This window comes from Archocentrus centrarchus, chromosome 16, assembly GCF_007364275.1.
Source record: "Archocentrus centrarchus isolate MPI-CPG fArcCen1 chromosome 16, fArcCen1, whole genome shotgun sequence".
In the NCBI taxonomy this organism is placed as follows: domain Eukaryota; kingdom Metazoa; phylum Chordata; class Actinopteri; order Cichliformes; family Cichlidae; genus Archocentrus; species Archocentrus centrarchus.
Window position 1 is genome coordinate 31278294 of NC_044361.1, and position 18904 is coordinate 31297197.

At 41.6% G+C, this 18904-nt stretch overlaps 1 protein-coding gene across 1 annotated transcript; it reads left to right on the plus strand.

Moving 5' to 3' along the window:
- The first annotated feature begins 5016 nt into the window (after positions 1-5016).
- LOC115794213 (glutathione hydrolase 5 proenzyme-like) lies at positions 5017-17262 on the plus strand. Its single transcript, XM_030749590.1, has 13 exons — positions 5017-5092; positions 10673-10741; positions 11498-11603; positions 11852-11926; positions 12015-12175; positions 12403-12549; positions 12784-12914; positions 13555-13736; positions 13959-14029; positions 15199-15219; positions 16665-16771; positions 16927-17037; positions 17122-17262. Exons 1-13 carry the CDS (start codon positions 5017-5019, stop codon positions 17260-17262), a joined length of 1398 nt encoding a protein of 465 aa, XP_030605450.1.
- The last annotated feature ends 1642 nt before the right edge of the window (positions 17263-18904 follow it).

The following is an 18904-nucleotide window of genomic DNA, read 5'->3' on the forward strand; positions in this document are numbered from 1 at the left end:
CGTTTCTGACCCAAACATCAACTTTTACCTGATTAAGATGGAGAGATTTCTCCTTTAAATTTAGCTTTCAGCTTAATATCTGTGCTTGGGAGTTTACACAAAAATAATTTTACATCACTGTTTATTTTTGAAGTTTCACCCTCTTTTTAATCGGAGCCCCAGTGTCGTCAGTCAGTCCATCACCATGAACTGCAATCACAAAAACAATGTTAACAAGGTACCAGCACTTATATTTTCTCTTTTTTTTTTAGGGATTTTATTTTTTATTACAAAAACTTTTTTCTCTTCATCTCTTTATTTCTTCCTTTCTCTGTATTCTTTTACTTTCTCTTTATTCACTTTATTTTTCACTATCTTTTAAGGCTTTTAAAGGGTTTGTAGTTGCTTTTATGGATTTCTGAAGTGAAGATTCTTATGAAATAACCATATAACCATAAGCTATTACTTCGTTCTTCTACTGAGAGTGCTAAATCTTCCACGCGTTTGACCAGCCTCTCTGTACCAGAAGAACATTGGTAAAAGACAAATGGCCAGTTCACTTCAGAAAAACCAAAGGCCCTCTAAACCTAAAAAACCCCATGAATAGGTTTTTTCAGTGGGTTGGCCAGTATCCCACTCTGCACCTGCCATTTGTTTTGCCCATTTTTCTTTGTACTCTCATATTATCAACTCTTTTTTCTTAAACTCTTTTAAACTTTTTTTTTTCTTAAACTTTTACACTTGTGTGAAATGGCTTGAATTACACCTTCCTTCCATCATACCACCAGTGACCATTATAATTTGACACAATTCAATATGCAGATATTTAGAAAAGGTCTCTGCCAATCTTTAGATGGAGATTTCCTGGTCACTGAGGTGCCGTTTACACGAGACCGTTTTCATTTTGAAACGGTGTCGTTTTGATGCGTTTCGGCCTTGCGTTTACACGACAACGGTGTCGTTTTGATGCGTTTTGCCCTTCTGTTTACACGACAACAGAGTGAAAACGATGTGTTTCAGAAACGGGGTCCAGAGTGGAGCGTTTCAGAAACGCACCGGCTTGCGTTTTCGTGTAAACACTTGAAACCGGGGTGATTTGAAAACGCTCGACTCGCACATGCGCACTATGGTTGCGATGGCCAGTTTTTCGCGCACGCGCAAACTGATAAACAGTACTCGCGGATTCACGAGTGCTTCTTATGCTTTTCCTGTGTTTTTACCGTTTTGTAATTCAGCGTTGTGTGCAGCAGCGATCCAACCTCATCATCGGTCCACACAAAACCTCTCACATTGGCTGTTTTGTAAGTAATGAACAATTTGCCGCACTACCTACTGTGTCACTCCACGCATGCGCGTCTTGCGTAAACAAACTTTGCAAAGAGAAAACCAACGCCAACTTGTGGCCTGGCATGGGAACTACATCGTTTTCATCGTTTCACATGTCCTCGTGTAAACGCGGATCGTTTCTGAAACGCCATCGTGTAAACGAAAGGCTGAAACGCATCAAAACGACACCGTTTCCAGTGAAAACAGCTTCGTGTAAATGGCACCTGATAGAGTCTGGAAGCGGTGATTATAGGTGGCCAAATTCACTCCTTATTCCCAAGAAACACATAAAATACAAATAAAAACATCTGAAAATCAAAAACATTCCAGTTCAATCATGTCGGGCGTCACCATTTGAAGAAATTTTAAAAATATGTGTTGCTGCTTCTTAAGCCTTTTAGGTTTCTGTGTGTTCGTTTATCGAACAGGAATCAGACAACACAATGGAATAAGGAGTCCAATTATTAAATTTAATTAACCATTTGTCACACAGTTTTACAGATAAATCTGGGTCAGAACCGCATGCATGCCAGTGTGTTACTGAACATGACATGAAGAACTCACACACTCTTTTCACAGTTTCATATAGTCACAGCTTATCTATCTTGGTTACATCATTATACAAAACAAAATGTGTAAAACTGAGAATTTCAACAGCTGCTTCCTGAGATGACCTTAAAGTCTCCCTTTATCATTTGTGTAGTCTCCATCAGTGGCTGACCACTGCTGAGACAGAGTACTTGCGTCTGTTATGGAAAATCTGTTATTTAGAGACATACCCAGAATGAACAGTTCTTGGCTGAAACCAAACAATATATACTTGTATATTTTTAATCAGTTCATTTTCCAGTTTAAGACAAAGTTCCTCAGGCAAATAAATGTACATTAGGTAAAGGCAAACATATACCATGAGTATGTCATCTAACTGAAAATTTGTTCAATTCATTTGTGTAAGAACTATAATATTATCATTATTATTATTACTGCTTTGTTTCATTTTGTTATTCCGGCTGCAGAGAGGATCCTGCCAGTCCATGGCAAACACCTGATGACTAATGGGGGTCCTCAAGCAGAAATGGTGACACTACAATTACATATTTTTCCCAAAGAATGTCTAAATGCAAAAAGTGATTTATATTTCAACAATGTCTTTGTTTGAAATGGGCTTTATATGTTATTTTCTCTGTAATTAATCATGGGCAGTTGGTTGTAAAAACTTAGCCACGTTGTTCCATATTTTATTCTGGGTGAAGTTCTGGCAACAACAGCTGCTACTGTTTGAATGTAATGTTGATTTTTACAATAAAATACTGTTATGTATCACACAGTTGTATTCTGTGTATTCAGTACATGAATGACTGTAATTAGGTTTAAAGTATATAATTTTTTATTTGGAATTGTTTACCATAAACAGTTTTAAATTGTCACCGTATTTTATACAGTAAAATACAGGCAACCATAGCAGCCAGTATTTTACCACAAACCCAGTTTACGGTATTTTACCGTGAACCGGGTTTACGGTACTTTTCTATGAACCCGGTTTACGGTATTTTTCTATGAACCTACTTTACGGTATTTTTCTGTGAACCTGGTTTACGGTATTTTGTTGTGAACCTGTTTACAGTAAGATACTGGCAGCTGTGGTTGCCGTTATTTTACCGTGAACCTATTACGGTAAAATACTGGCAGCTGTGGTTGCGGGTACTTTACCGTGAACCTGTATACAGTAAAATACTGGCAGCTGTGGTTGCGGGTACTTTACCATGAACCTGTATACAGTAAAATACTGGCAGCTGTGGTTGTCGGTAGCTTACCGTGACTGTTTTAAGTATTTACCGTAGGACAGTTTACAGTTAAGTACTGGCAACCACAGCTGCCAGTATTTTACTGTAAATTCAACTGTTTTTTTGGTTTTTTTACAGTGCAGAACTCAGAATATTTACACAAAGACACTGGGATGTACGGAAGGCATACAGTAGCAGATGTGTATCTGTGTATTAGTTTACGGGACAGAGAGTAGGTTGTAACCTTCAGTCTGACACAGAACACCCACGAAGGGCAAACAGACATTGCCTGGCCAGTAATGTCTGCTGCTGGAATGCGGCATAAAGCGGGAGTGTATGTTATGTCAAAGACTGTTGCTGTACAGAAAGAAAATCTTCAGAGACTGACTCCCAAATAACCTGCCGCTGTAACCGTTCTGTCAAAGACATGCGTACACTGGGAAATCTGTAATGTCGGGACAACATTCGTGTTGGAGGGGAGAATGTGGGACCCACAGTATGGTTGGATGCAGGCCCGGATTAAGGTGGGTCTGGGCCCCAGGGCAAGGAGATTGCAAGGGCCCCACCTCCCCCCCTCCCGCTCCAAGCCCATACCAACCCAACCCCCCCCCCGACACACACTCCCCTACAAAAGTCTCTTTCTGCTCTTCCTTCGTGCAAAATCATCTACCAACTCATCAAAGTTCAGCTGTTGCACAAACTGTGATTCAATTGCAAGAAGTGAGAGGGAGTTCAGACGATTTTGGGTCATTTTCATCCTGAGCTCATTTTTTATTCGAGCCATTCTGGAGAATGACCGTTCCCCTTCACAGTTCGTAATTGGCAGAGTCAAGAACAGTCGAAGTGCGATGTAAAGACTTGGAAAAGTGGACTGCAAATCCAAATTTACCACGGTCTTTAGCATTGTATTTGGGCATCTTTGTTCTTTTGGAATGAATGATTTGAATTGAACAAGTTCATCTGCCAGGCTCATGGTTAGATCAGTGGGATATGCTGCAGCAAGTGCTTCGGCCCTTGAAGTGAGCTCACTGATTGATATATTATCAGGCATGAAAAGAACATGAAAAAGATTGGTCAAGTGTGTGTATGCAGTTAACCAATGGTCAAGACAGGACACAAGCTTGTCAATTAGAACATTGAACGTTTCAATTCGAAACTTTTCTTTTCCACCTAATTTAACATCTGGCTCTGCACTTTCATCAGCCATATGTTTGCGCTTCTTTGTGCGCTGGAGATCATGTCTGTAGTCTTGGGAGACTGAATCAGTAACACTTAAGGCTGATCTTTCAAAATGGGCAAAATTGTCTCTCTGTGCTGCCACAAAATCACAAAGAGAACTGAGAAGCTGTGTTGCCGTATTTATGTTGATGTTAGGCTTCTGTAACTGCAGGCTTGTGGCTTGGAACCGCTGCAGTATTGTATCCCAAAAGTATGCCATGACAGCTATCTCTAGGGTGTCCAGCTTGCCACAAAGTGCAGAGGCCTCACTTCTAGTGTCACGTTTCTCCTGTGGATCTTTGGAAATATTGTTCAGTGAATCTCTCAGTTGTGCATAATATTTCCACAGAGCATTTGTTGATTCAGCTCTTGCACTCCAGCGAGTGCCTGACAAGGACTTCAGTGTGAGTTTCACATTTGTATTTCTGAAAACCTTTCCCCACCTGTGTGTTGAAGAGGCACAAAATGTGTACAAAGATTGCAGGAAGTCAAAGAAACGCCCAGCATTGACACCAACTAAATTCAATGAATGCGCAGCACAGGGGACATAACAAATCAATGGGTTTATGCGTTTCAGATGAGCTTGAACTCCATTGTACTTTCCTGACATATTACTTGCATTGTCATAAGACTGGCCACGACAGTTACTTATGTCTAGGCCCAGGTTCTCCACCATTGCAACAACACACTCAGCCAAATTGCTCCCGCTATGATTCTCAATAGGCTCGAAACCCAGAAACCGCTCAACAACGTCTCCCCCAGCTTCAACAAATCTGAAAATAAAAGTGAGTTGGTCCACATGTGCAAGATCGGGAGTGGAGTCAACGATAACAGAAAAGTATTTGGCCTCTTTTATCTCACTGATAATCGCTTCCTTTGTTCTTTCTCCCATTAAGTGGATAAATTCCCCACAGATTGTGGATGAGAGATAGGACACAGAGCCTTTGCCCTTGCCTCCAAACCTTTGGAGATGGTCAGCTAGAAAAGGGTCAAATTTGGCCAACAGTTCGATAATGCCTAAGAAATTACCATTGTGAGGTGATCCAAACTGCTCATCATCTCCCCTGAACGCAAGGCCCCTCTCTCCCAAAAACTGAATTACAGCAACAACTCTTCTCAAAACGTCCCGCCAGTATTGCCTTTCTGCATCAATTTGTTTCATAAGATCAGAATCAATTCTTCCTGTGTCTTTGGAACGACTGTGTAATGCTAACATGCAAGCCCTATGCTCCTCATTCCTCTCATGCTCACCGATACGCTCAGAATGTTTCCAATCAGAAAACCCATTGACAAATGCATTGCACTTACTTGAGAACAGTTTGCAAGCAAAACAATAAATGCAACCAGAGGAAGGTGAGTAAAGGAGCCACTGCCTTTCCACAGACTGACCATTAGGTAGACAGCATTTGACTAAGGAATTTGTGAAACTCCTAGTGCCACCCCCCATGGTCATATCTCTAATTGAGGCAGGGTACTTTTCACTCCGATTTTGAAAAGCAACTGCTCCTCTACTAACCAGAATCGACTTAGCCTGTTCAGTAATGGCATTTGGCCACAAAGCAGGGTCATTAACGGTTTCACACCAGGAGTTTGAGGTCCTAGCTGCTAATGGGATACTGGTCTCAGCTGAGACTCCTCCTGGTCTGACAGTGAGTCTGCTGTTGTAAGAGTACACGAGTCTGGAATGGCTGTGGTATTTGAGCATGAAGCAGAAGATCCATGACTGGAGATGGTGTCCCCAGCTTCTGGGTGGAAACTGAGCTCTGTGTGTGGCCCTGAAGCCTGAGCCTGAGAGGCCAGGTCTACACCGGATTGGATCTGTGTGGGCTCCGGCATGATCAAATCAGTGGTGCTCTCTACACTGCTGCAACTCGGACCACTGATGACATTATCAACATTGGTATCAACATTGGAATCCTTTGGCTTATCAAAAAAGCCAGAAATCGAAGGCACATTTTTTAAGAAGTCAGCCTGTTTTGCCTCTCTGTTTTTTTTTGGCTCTTCGCTTTGAAGCGCCACTTTTTTGTTTGCAATCCATAGGCCTACTATTAATGACAGTTGCAAAAAAAAACAAACAAAAAAAACAAGACAAACAAAAAACCAAGTCGCCACTGGCTCTGTGAAAAGTCACTTCATGACAACACGATATATGATTAACAGCTGTGCATATGACATGATCAATAACAGAGGCGCGGCGCTGATTAGGCGCCCCTGCGCTCCTTCACCTCCCCTCCTCCTGTCCCCAAGACAGTCGTAAGTTATGTCATAGAAGTCTTGTATTTTATAAGTCCATGAATAAGTGATCTGCACACATGAACACAGTAAATGTTGAGAGGATGCGGATGGTGTGTGTGTGTGTGTGTGTGTGCGCACAGTGTTCAGCTAGCGCTGGTCTGAGACGCCCTTTAGTCGGGCTGAGGATTTCACCTCTTCACTGCATTTAGCAAACAGGAACCCGCCCCGTGGACTCCGCACCGGCTAGATCGCTGCTTTTATCGCTGCTTGCGCCTTTATTATTTCACTGCAATTTACAATCTACCACAGGAGGGAAAGTTCACAATGTGCACGTTTGATGTCCCTAAGGTCATGCGCGCACTTGATTTCGCGGCTACAGAAATCGTAATGACAACCAGCATGAATGAGGAGAAGTAAGAAGAAAAACGAAGATCAAATGAAAATTTCAGGCATGATTTAACAGGAGTGGATCATCGCTGACAAGTTTTTTCCACGCCTCCATTGTCTGTGTGGTTTTACTCACTGTGCAGAGAATGTCAGCTGTTATTGTTTCCTTACTTCATCTGTAGCCACCAGAACGATCACTATAACCACAATCTGGTGGTAATCACACTATTGTGGCTTGGTTTGGTTTGTGCGATTTTTTTTTTTTTTTTTTTGGTGCCGTTTCCTTCACTTTCTATGAACTGACAGATTTCCTCAGGCAGTTCATCGCACCTGTGTCACTGTAAAAAGTGCTGACTGATGTTTTATCCGCTGATCACTGATCAATCGGCAATACGGAAAACGGGTGCACAGGTCTTGGACTGCGGTCAAGTGAGCCGCAGATCAGCCGCCGCTTAAATTTTCTTGCGCTTCTACCCTAAGCTTTATGGTAATGCTCGTCTTTCGTTGCCAATTTCTGTACAGCGGAACAAAAATAACCTGTAGTTGCTTTTGATTTATATATGTGTTCGCGTTCTGTAAAACACTATGACATATAACAATCACATTTATTAAATGATGGATTTTAAGACAAAGTTGTGTGTGTGTGTGTTTTGGCGAAATTAAGAGAAGTACAGCTCCAGAAGTCCTTTTTTTTTTTTCCCTCGGCAAAGATGTGTTCCTTTAGTCGTGTGAAACTTGATTTCATTACAGATTTATTCAAGTCTTTATCATGGCCTGCACAGCTGAATTTGCAGAAATCTGCGACAGGCTCCAGCCTGACAACCCTCCACCCGCGACGCTTAACCCAATAAGCGCAATAGGATGGAAGGATGGATGGATGTGGCTAATATTCATGCAGAAAATCACGAGAAACAATCCCAGGCTCAAGTTATAGGACTGTACAATTGTAATAATAAATTGACAATTCTGAGCGTATTTAATGAACTCAGTCCAGTGTGGTTGTATTTTTTATAAGTCCATCAAAGCTTATCATTGATAGCTGACATTTTTTGTATATTCAGCTTCTGCCTTATCCACGCTACCTGGGTGTGAAATTTCATCTAAGGCTAGTTAAGGACTCCACTTAAATTACAGAACAAATCTGCACAAAATTCACCAAGGTTTGTTAAATATGGAAAATATCAAAATTTAAAAAATCATAAAAAATCAGCATAGGAAGCTGACGTGGAAACTACAACAGATTATCAGTCTGCCTGACCCCCTCTGCATGTGGACCCAGTTTCATCACAAATAACTGCAGGAATCCACACAAATCAGGTGACAAATCCACTCATATTCATCCAGGTCCATTTAATATGGATAATATCAGAAAATATTCATAAAAAATCAGCATAGGAAGCTGACGCAGAAATCTCAACAGATTATCACTCTGCCTGACCCCTTCTGCACGTGGACCTGGTTTCATCACAAATAACTGCAGGAATCCACAGAAATCAGGTGATAAATCCACTCATATTCACCCCGGTCCATGTAATATGGAAAATATCAAAATTTAAAAAATCATAAAAAATCAGCATAGGAAGCTGACGTGGAAATCTCAACAGATTATCAGTCTGCCTGACCCCAACACATTCTGATTCTGATTCTAACACTAACCAAAAATAATGGAGTTGAATCTTTTATATATTTTGTTCCTTGTTTATTAAAAGTCTATGACCTGATGACTGCTGAGAGGATTGCAGCTATATACTTTCTGAGGGGTCTGTGGATACCTTTCTAGGTGCGTCCCTGCCCCTGCCCCCCCCCCCCCCCCCCCCCCCCCCAAAAAAAAAGTCATCTGCACTCGCGCTCACACACACACACACACAAAAGCAGTCACTTGACATTGAAGGCCAGGACAGCAATTGAAATGAAGCATCTATGTCAATTTCTATTTAAGAAAAGTCTATACAAATCCTCACACATGAACACAGTAAGCCTTAAGAGGCTGTATGTGTGTGTGTGTGTGTGTGTGTGTCTGTGTGTGTGTGTGTGTGTGAGTGCGAGTGCAGATGACTTTTAGGAGGGGGGGGGGAACGCACCTAGAAAGGTATCCACAGACCCCTCAGAAAGTATATAGCTGCAATCCTCTCAGCAGTCATCAGGTCATAGACTTTTAATAAACAAGGAACAAAACACATAAAAGATTCAACTCCAGTATTTTTGGTTAGTGTTAGAATCAGAATCAGAATGTGTTGGGGTCAGGCAGACTGATAATCTGTTGAGATTTCCACGTCAACTTCCTATGCTGATTTTTTATGATTTTTTAAATTTTGATATTTTCCATATTACATGGACCGGGGTGAATATGAGTGGATTTATCACCTGATTTGTGTGGATTCCTGCAGTTATTTGTGATGAAACCAGGTCCACGTGCAGAAGGGGTCAGGCAGAGTGATAATCTGTTGAGATTTCTGCGTCAGCTTCCTATACTGATTTTTTATGAATATTTTCTGATATTTTCCATATTAAATGGACCTGGATGAATATGAGTGGACCTGATTTCTGTGGATTCCTGCAGTTAATTGTGATGAAACTGGGTCCACATGCAGAGGGGTCAGCCAGAGTGATAATCTGTTGAGATTTCCACGTCAACTTCCATTGCTGATTTTGTTATGAATTTTTTTATTTTGATATTTTCCATATTAAATGGACCTGGGTGAATATGAGTGGATTTATCACCTGATTTCTGTGGATTCCTGCAGTTATTTGTGATGAAACTGGGTCCACATGCAGAGGGGGTCAGGCAGACTGATAATCTGTTGTAGTTTCCACGTCAGCTTCCTATGCTGATTTTTTATGAATTTTTTTATTTTGATATTTTCCAAATTGAACAAACCTTGGTGAATTTTGTGCAGATTTGTTCTGTAATTTAAGTGGAGTCCTTAACTTGCCTTAGATGAAATTTTACAGCCAGGTAGAGTGGATAAGGCAGAAGCTGAATATACAGAAAATTTTTATGTCAGCTATCAATGATAAGATTTTATGGCCTTATAAAAAATATAACCACACTGGACTGAGTTCATTAAATAGGCTCAGAATTGTCAATTTATAATTACAATTGTACAGTCCTATAACTTGACCCTGGGTTTATTTCTTGTGATTTTCTGCATGAATATTAGCCACATCCATCCATCCAACCATCCATCCATCCTATTGCGCTTTTTCTGTTAAGCTCGCGGGTGGAGGGTTGTCAGGCTGGAGCCTGTCGCAGATGTCTGCAAAATCAGCTGTGCAGGCCATGATAAAGACTTGAATAAATCTGTAATGACAGCGAATCAACTTTCACACGACTAAAGGAACACATCTTTATTGAGGAAAAATATACCACTTCTGGGGCTGTACTTCTCCTAATTTCGCCAAAACAACACACACACACACACACACACACACACACACACACACACACACACACACACACACACACACACACACACACACACACACACACACCACAACTTTTTCTTAAAATCCATCATTTAATAAATGTTATTTTTATATGTCATAGTGTTTTACAGAACAAGAACACATATATAAATCAAAAGTAACTACAGGTTATTTTTGTTCCGCTGTACAGAAATCGGCAACGAAGGACGAGCATTACCATAAAGCTTAGGGTAGAAGCGCAAGAAAATTTACGCGGCGGCTGATCTGCGGCTCACTTGACCGCGGCTCACAATTGACGGCTCACTTGACCGCGGTAGAAACTGCCCCCCTAAAGGTGAACCCTGACCTGCTTAAGTCATGTAACACCACCTTTCAGGTGACTGAAGGTAGGCTGCTTTTCTCTTGTAATACCATTTCTTATAGATCTGCAAAAGCCCCCCCCCCCCCCCCCCCCCCCCCCCATTCTTTTGTAGCTCATCTTTCTTGTTTTTCGTTCTCCATTTCTTGTCATGCCTTAGCTTACTAGTCACAGGCTTAAGAAACCCCACATAAAGAATGAATTTACCAGCTGTGGACCCAAAGTTTAAAGAGTTGTTTGCTTGGTTTGTCATGACAAGCACAGCACATCCTGTAAGACCTTTCTGGGAAATGCTGATAATTCTTTTTGAAGCAGCTGTGATTAAATACTGAAGGCTGCACAATTACAACAAGACGAGACCGCACACGATGAAACAGCAAAGCAATTAATCTTGTTGAATAGTGTACATGCAGGCTGAAGTATGAGGAAAATATGTAAACAATATCATGAAAACATAATTAAGCCAGGATAAATGTAAACATGTAAAATAGTCCAATAAATAAATATAAAGAGCAAAGGCAGGTATGATATGGTGGTAAAGTATCAAAAATATTTATCCCAACCACATCTATTTATAACTGGACACAGCATTTAAAAAGTCCAGTAGTACCCTCTGAAATGTAGTAGAGTAGAAATAAATTCTGTTCAATTTTAATTATTTAGCACCAAATTGTAATAAATGCCATCTTGGGCCATTAAAGGTCAAGACCTTACAGTATACTCTAACATGAGTAAATCTATGTGTTACTTTCCAGCACTGACTGTCCATTAATTATCTCACCAGGCAACAAATGGATCGGGGTTCCTGGGGAAATTCAAGGTTATGCAGAGGCACACAGACGTTATGGGAAGTTACCGTGGGCCACCCTCTTTGAGCCGACCATCCGACTGCCAAGCCAAGCCAAGCCAATTTATTTATATAGCACTTTAAAACAGTAAGCACTGACCAAAGTGCTGAACATGGAAGAATAAAAACAACAAAAGACAAACGTAAAAGTCAACACCCAGAAAAAAGAGCATCAATAAAATATAAAAATAAATAAGAGCATCAGTAACATAAAAATAAAAGAGCAACAATAAAATTAAAATAAAATACACAATCAAAAGTCAGGATAAAAGTAGACTAAAAAACAAATAGACTGGCCAGAGAAGGGTTCCCTATTCCTTATGTCCAAGGTCTACAGATCCCACGCATTGCTAATACGTCACTACGGTATGAAATACACCCAAAATGTGAGTTCAAAAACATGAGGAGCAAACAATGAATGTTTCAGCTTTCTCTCACTGTGTTTGTCTTTTAGGAAGTTATATTCAGATGAGAACGGGAACCTGCTTAAAATCGGTGATATTTTGAAATTTGAGAAACTGGCTGATACTTTGGAGATGATTGCAAAGCAGGGGCCAGATGTGTTTTACAACGGAAGCATAGCAGAGGATTTAATCCATGACATACAGCAAGCAGGTATCATCAGACAGGTTTCATCCTGCTCTCTTTTCTGATCATTTTCTATGTCTGCCAGACACAATGATCTAATTACAAATGAACAAATCAATTGGCTCTGCAAAGCTCTGCCATAATCCCTCACAGGATACACTGTGAGCTGCCTGGATCCATTAAAATCTTGATTATGGGATGTGGTGTGTTCAGTTTTGCTCAGCAGGACCATTTGTTTCAATGTTTTTGCTCAGGAGGAACACTCACACTGCAGGACTTGGCATCATATAAAGTTACAGTGACTGATGCGTGGACTGTTCCTTTGGGAGAGTACCAGATGTACTTCCCCCCACCCCCTGCAGGAGGAGCCATCCTTAGCCTCATCCTCAACATCATGAAAGGTTCCTGCTAGACACTGACTGCAGAGCTGCTGCTCACCTACACTTTGAAATCACAAAATGAGGCTTGTTGGATCATTTTGTTTTGAACTGAGCTGTTCAAATGAATGCATTTATTGGTTGTTGTATTTAGCATAGTGTCTGTTTCATGGAAATGATCCTAAGCAATCATTAAAAGTGTCATACACTGAGAATGGATCTTTAAATCTAAGAAATAACAGTTGTTTTTATTTTTAGGATATAAAATGAATTCAGCACCCATTACGACTGATGAAAAAATATTATTTTATCACCGTTATGTTGAAACTTTAAACATTGCCCGTGGATTAAAGAAACATATCCGAGATCCAAAGTTCACCTCAGATGAAGTAAGTATGAGAAAATACTCCAGAGTAAATTCATGCATAAGTTTGCACCTGCTTTTATTAGATGCAGTATGACTATTTTTAAGCAATTACATTTAGTTATGGCTTAAACAGTGGTGGAAGAGGTCTTGATTAGATCCTTGATTAGAGTAAATGTAGAAATACTACAGCACAAAGAACTAAACATACATAATATAAAATATTTCAAAGCGATGGTCCTGGTTTCCAAAAAAGGAATATTATCTTTTTTACTTTATAGCTTTAGCCTATCTATCAGAATGGTTGAAAAATCAGATTCTGCGGAGAAACTAGTAGTAGTGAATCGAACTGCCATCCTTGTGCTGATATGATTGTCCAGCTATTATGTATGCATTACGTAAAGTAGGGAAGGTTCCTGTGTTTATACCTTAAAATTTAATGTCATGGTTTGACTTGTGTAGCTCTAACTTTGGGAGGAGGTTTACTGTTGTGTTATATCAGTTTATCCACAATATTAATGTTGTCATATTGGACACTTTCAGTTGCACTAAATTCCTTTAGTAAATATGTTTCTGTCAAACCAAACTCTCTCTAAGGTTTGGTTCTAATTGAGTTTTTGTCTTGATTTTCCTGTATTTCCTGCAATATGCAGTACTTCTCACAGGTGACAAAGAAATTCACAGAGGAAAGCTTTGCTGATGACAAACGGCGCTCGATCAATGATGAGATTCATGATCCCCGGCATTACAACCCCACCTTGCATGTGGACAGCAGCGGTACCACACATGTGTCTGTGCTGACTGAAGATGGATCTGCTGTATCTGTCACCAGCAGCATCAACTACATGTCAGTATTTGGATGGTTCTGTTTCACTGTTAGGAACCAGCTATCAAAAATGATTCTTGGTTTGAACCTAATGGATTAAAAACTTTTAAGAGGCTATGGAGAAAGTTATTTGTACAAACTGCTTTGTATGATGTCTCTATTTCAAGGAGTGAATTTGTGTTGTCTGTGTCACAGGGTCTAGATCTAGTTCATTTACTGCTCTTTCTTGTTTTTTCTTTACAGATTTGGCTCGATGGTCTTGTCTCCAAGCACTGGAATTATCCTCAACAACCAGCTGTATGACTTCTGTGGAATCAGAATCAGAATCAGAAGGTTTTTATTGCCATATGGGTGAACAGGTTCACAGCATTAGGAAATTGCTGCGGTACTTCGTGCTTACAGAAAAAAAACAAATAAGTATAAAAACTATAAGACAATATACAAGTATACAAATTGCAAATATACAGAGATATTAGAGCTATAACTATAGCACAATATTACAAAATTACAAAATATACAGTGCAGAGACTAATTAAAGATAAAAGAATGTAGACTATATTCCACTAATATGTACATCAGTGCAGTCAGACAGGTGCATAGACATAGGGTCATCAGTGTTTGTGGAGGGTGGTGGTAACAGTCTTAGGGTAATTGTTCATGAGTCCAACAGCAGAGGGGAAGAAACTGTTCTTATGGCGGGAGGTTCTGGTCCGTATGGACCGTAGCCTCCTGCCTGAGGGGAGAGGGTCAAAAAGTCTGTGCCCAGGGTGAGAGTGGTCGGCTGTGATCCGACCTGCACGCCCCAGTGTCCTGGAGGTGTACAGGTCCTGGAGAGATGGGAGGTTACAGCCAATCACCTTCTCAGCAGAGTGCACAACGCGCTGTAGTCTCTGTTTGTCCCTAGTGGTGGCTCCAGCGTACCACACAGTGATGGAGGAGGTAGGATGGACTCAATGATGGCAGTATAGAACTGCACCATGGTCCTTGCTGGCAAGTTGAATTTCTTCAACTGCCGCAGGAAGTACATCCTCTGCTGGGCCTTTTTGATGACAGAGGTGATGGTGGGCTCCCACTTGAGGTCCTGGGTGATGGTAGTTCCCAGGAAGCGAGAAGAGTCCACTGTGGTGATGGGGGTGTCAGTCAGGATGATGGAGGGTAGAGGGGCTGTGTGCTTCCTAAAGTCCACTATAATCTCCACTGTCTTCTGGGCGTTCAGTACCAGGTTATTGTGGCTGCACCAGGACGCCAGACGTTTGACCTCCATCCTGTAGGCCGACTCGTCCCCGTCTGAGATGAGTCCGATGAGCGTCATGTCGTCTGCAAACTTAATAAGCTTGACAGACTGGTGGTCAGAGGTGCAGCAGTTGGTATACAGGGAGAAGAGCAGAGGAGAGAGGACACAGCCCTGAGGAGTGCCGGTGCTGATGGTCCGGGAGTCCGAGACATTCTTCCCCAGCCTCACGTGCTGCTTCCTGTTCATCAGGAGCTGATAGCATCTCTCCTGGTAAGACATCAGCAGGATGCATTTCTCATTTAATTGAACCTCAGATTCAAGAGGAACAATGTGTCCCTCTGGGTATCCTGTTGGAGGTCCTGTGGGAGTATGGGGTGTCTGACCCCTTGTTGTGGACCATTCAGTTCTTGTACAACTGCATTGAAATCTTGGTCCGTACTGCCGGCAATAAGTCGGACTCATTTCCTGTGGGTGTTGAACTTTGCCAGGGCTGCCCTTTGTGACCTAACCCTATTCATAATTTTTATGGACAGAATTTTTACACTTATCCAAGTGGCGGATGGCTTCTGCCTTGGTGGCCTCAGAATCTTATCTCTGCTTTTTGTGAATGATACAGTCATGTTGGCCTTCAGGGGGTGGCCTCCAGCTCGCAGTGGAACGCTTTGTAACCAAGTGGGATGCGGCTGCCAAAAAAAGCACCTCTGACTGAGGCCATGGTCCTCAGTCAGAAAAGGGTGGAGTGCCCACTCCGGCTAAGCGGCAAGTTGCTACCCCAGGTGGAGGAGTATCTTGAGGTCCTGATCACAAGTGGAGAAGGAAGTGGGAGATTAACAGACCGATTGGGGCTGCGTCTGCAGTGATGCGGATGCTGTAGGTATAAATAAAATGAAATATAAAAATATAATGTATATAAAAATAAAGGGGGAAAAAAAGGAAAAATTAAATAAAACTAAACTGTAATGTAAAAACCAAAAACTATTATAACCTTGTGCTGTATCACTCTGTCATGTTGAAAAGGGAGGTGAGTGTGAAACTAAAACTGTTGATTTACTGGTCCCTACCCTCATCTTTGGTCACGAGCTTTGGGTAGAGTCTGAAGGAACAAGATAGCAGATACAAGCAGCAGAAATGAGCTTCCTTCGAAGGGTGGCTGGCCTCTCCCTTAGAGATAGGGTGAGGAGTGCAGTCATTTGGGAGGGGCTCAGAGTAGAGCTGCTGCTCCTCTGCATTGAAAGGAGTCGGTTGAGGTGGTTTGCACATCTGATTAGGATGCCTCCTGAGAGCCTCTTTGGTAAGGTGTTCCGGGCATGTCCTACTGGGAGGAGGTCCCGGGGCAGACCCAGGACATGCTGAAGAGATTATATTTCTTGGCTTGCCTGGGAACGCCTCGGTGTCCCACAGATGAGCTGGAGGAGGTGGCTGGGGAGAGGGCGGTCTGGGCTTCTCTGCTTAGGCTGCTGCCCCCACGACCCAGCCCCGTAAAATTTCTGAGACTCAGGCCAAAATCATTTGTTAACATACATGATCAGAGGCACTACAAAACAAATTCGGGATGCTGAATCACTCATTTGTGTGAGAAATGTTTGTACACATGATTTAGACACAGATTTCTGTGTACACACTGCTTGTTAATGAGACCCAATCATTTTCTGCTTGTTCTTCTCTGAGTCAGGATTGTACTTTTGCCCTATCACTCAATTTGTTGCATTTCTCAGGCGAGCGGCCTCCCTCCAATATGGCTCCAGCTGTGCTGAAGTCTCAGTTGAAGACACTGGTGATTGGGGGGTCTGGGGGGAGTTGGATCACAACTGCAATGGCCTCGGTGCGTATCTATGGCAATCATACAAAGTGCCATTAAGATAAACTGATGCAGACTGATGCCCCTCTCTGTTCATGAGTGTCTTCACCCCAATCCACCCTGTAATCATCACTTTCCCATCTTGTAAATTGCTTTGTTTTTTTCTATTTCTCTCCAAGGTCATCATGAACCACCTTTGGTTTGGAAAGAGCCTTAAAGAGGCAATTGATACGCCAGTTGTTTATGTTGACTCTCAATATGAAGCAAAGTTTGAACTCAGGGGTGAAAAGGTAACATATTCACTATATTTATATGACACAATAAATTCTGCTGCTTTTGTTCCATCTACGTCTCTTCTCCTCTTTGCTCTTCAGGATGTAGTGGATGCTCTTGAGGCTAAGGGGCATAAAATAGCAAAACCCTACAATGTAGTTAACGCTGTGGAGAAGGATGATGGCGGCTGCATCTCTGCATGTTCTGATGAAAGGAAAAAAGGCAAAGCAGCTGGTTACTGAGACCAAGAGTCAGTGATGTTGGTTTTAAAGCATGGGCTGAAGGTTCCAGACACTCCTGCAGCCATGAAACCACACAATCTGCAGCAGATGGTCTCTGTACTGCTGGAAAATCACTGAACAAGTTGCTGATTATTAGTGAACATGATCAAGAAGAAACAACAGTGCTCATCTGTGACTGCATCTGTTCTCCTTTCACTCTTCTGTTCAGCCTTATTCGTGCACCTTATGATCTTTCTTCAGCCACACCTTACAGGTTTCCATTATAATACTGAGGTCAGTCACCAATATGCTCAACCTTAGACTTCATGAACTGGACTTTACAAACTATTGGGTGACTTCATATTATCTATCCACATACATTAGTGACTTGACAGTACATTCATGCTTCATTCATATCTAAGAAACCTCGGGTATACTGAAAGCAAAATCATTTAAAGACAAAATTTGATTCAAAGACAACATATACACTGTAAAAACAATTACTTTTTCTTTTTAAATTTTTTTTAGGGATATACTGATAAAAACTATATCATATTGCCAGTGGACAATTAAGATAAGACTTTAATGATCCCACGACAGGGAAATTTTTGCATTACAGCAGCCCAAGTACAGAGAAGGACAACAGCATGAAAAAAATGTTGATATCTGTCCCAAATTCCAGAATTGTACGGCCCTTGAAAATGTATGTTCATTTTGATTTTGATCCCAACATGCTTTAAAGACGTTGAGCCGAGGAACCATTCATCCATTTTCATTCCATTTATCAGAGGCTGGGTTGCAGGGGCAGCAGCCTAAACAGAGAAACCAGACCTATAATCTCCAGATTTAATCTTTACAGTGATTCCTTGGTCTACCCTGGGGCCTCCTCCTGGTAGAACATGCCCAGACACCTCACCCAGGAGACATCCTAGTCAGATGCAGCAGGCCAGCAGGAGGTGACTCCTCTGATTCCAAAAATGTCCAGCTGTATTCAGGTTTTGGAGACACATGACCACTACCCACGTGATGTTAACACTTCCACCATTTTTGGTGTGTAAAAATCATGGTGACAATGTCAGATCACATGAGGCTCCAGTCACACAGGCGTCTGCAACTGTCTGACAACCGGTGGTCATGAAGGAAAAATTAATATTCCCCAACTAGTTGTGAGTTGTTGCTGGAGGTTGATGGCAGTTGCAGGGAAAATGATTGCTAAAGCCCCAGTCACACAAGTCTACACATTGGTCAGTGACCCCCTGACAACCACCTGCCTCTCTAGGGAAAATGTTTATTCTCCACCCAGTTGGCAAAATACCTCCTTGTGATTGCTTTGGTCTCCAGCATGTTGCTGCATTTGTAGTTTGAGGGGAAGTGATGGACTTATCTTTAAACACTGTCCTGCTACTCTCCAAGGTGTAGTGACAGTATGAAAAAGTACAACACAAACTGAAAATGGAGAAGGTTCACCTTCAGAGTAAAAGGTGTTACTCAGCTCCAGTGAATGTGTTTCAAAGGATGCAACTTTTACTTTGAAGGTAAACCTCCATTTCTGGTTTGTCTTTTTAAAAATTTTTTTCCCTAAGTTTTACTACCAATCAGCTAATAATTAATGAGCATTTGCAGACAAACATGGAAAAACAGCAGGAAACCATGGCAACCAGCC

Excerpts from the sequence above, each read along its gene's own strand:
- LOC115794213 (XM_030749590.1), top strand. The coding sequence starts at position 5,017 with ATGATTCTCAATAGGCTCGAAACCCAGAAACCGCTCAACAACGTCTCC. Across the intron at positions 5,093-10,672 it reads CAACAAATCTGAAAATAAAA|AAACTGCCCCCCTAAAGGTG; the intron begins GTGAGTTGGTCC and ends TGACCGCGGTAG. Across the intron at positions 12,550-12,783 it reads CATCCTCAACATCATGAAAG|GATATAAAATGAATTCAGCA; the intron begins GTTCCTGCTAGA and ends TTTTATTTTTAG.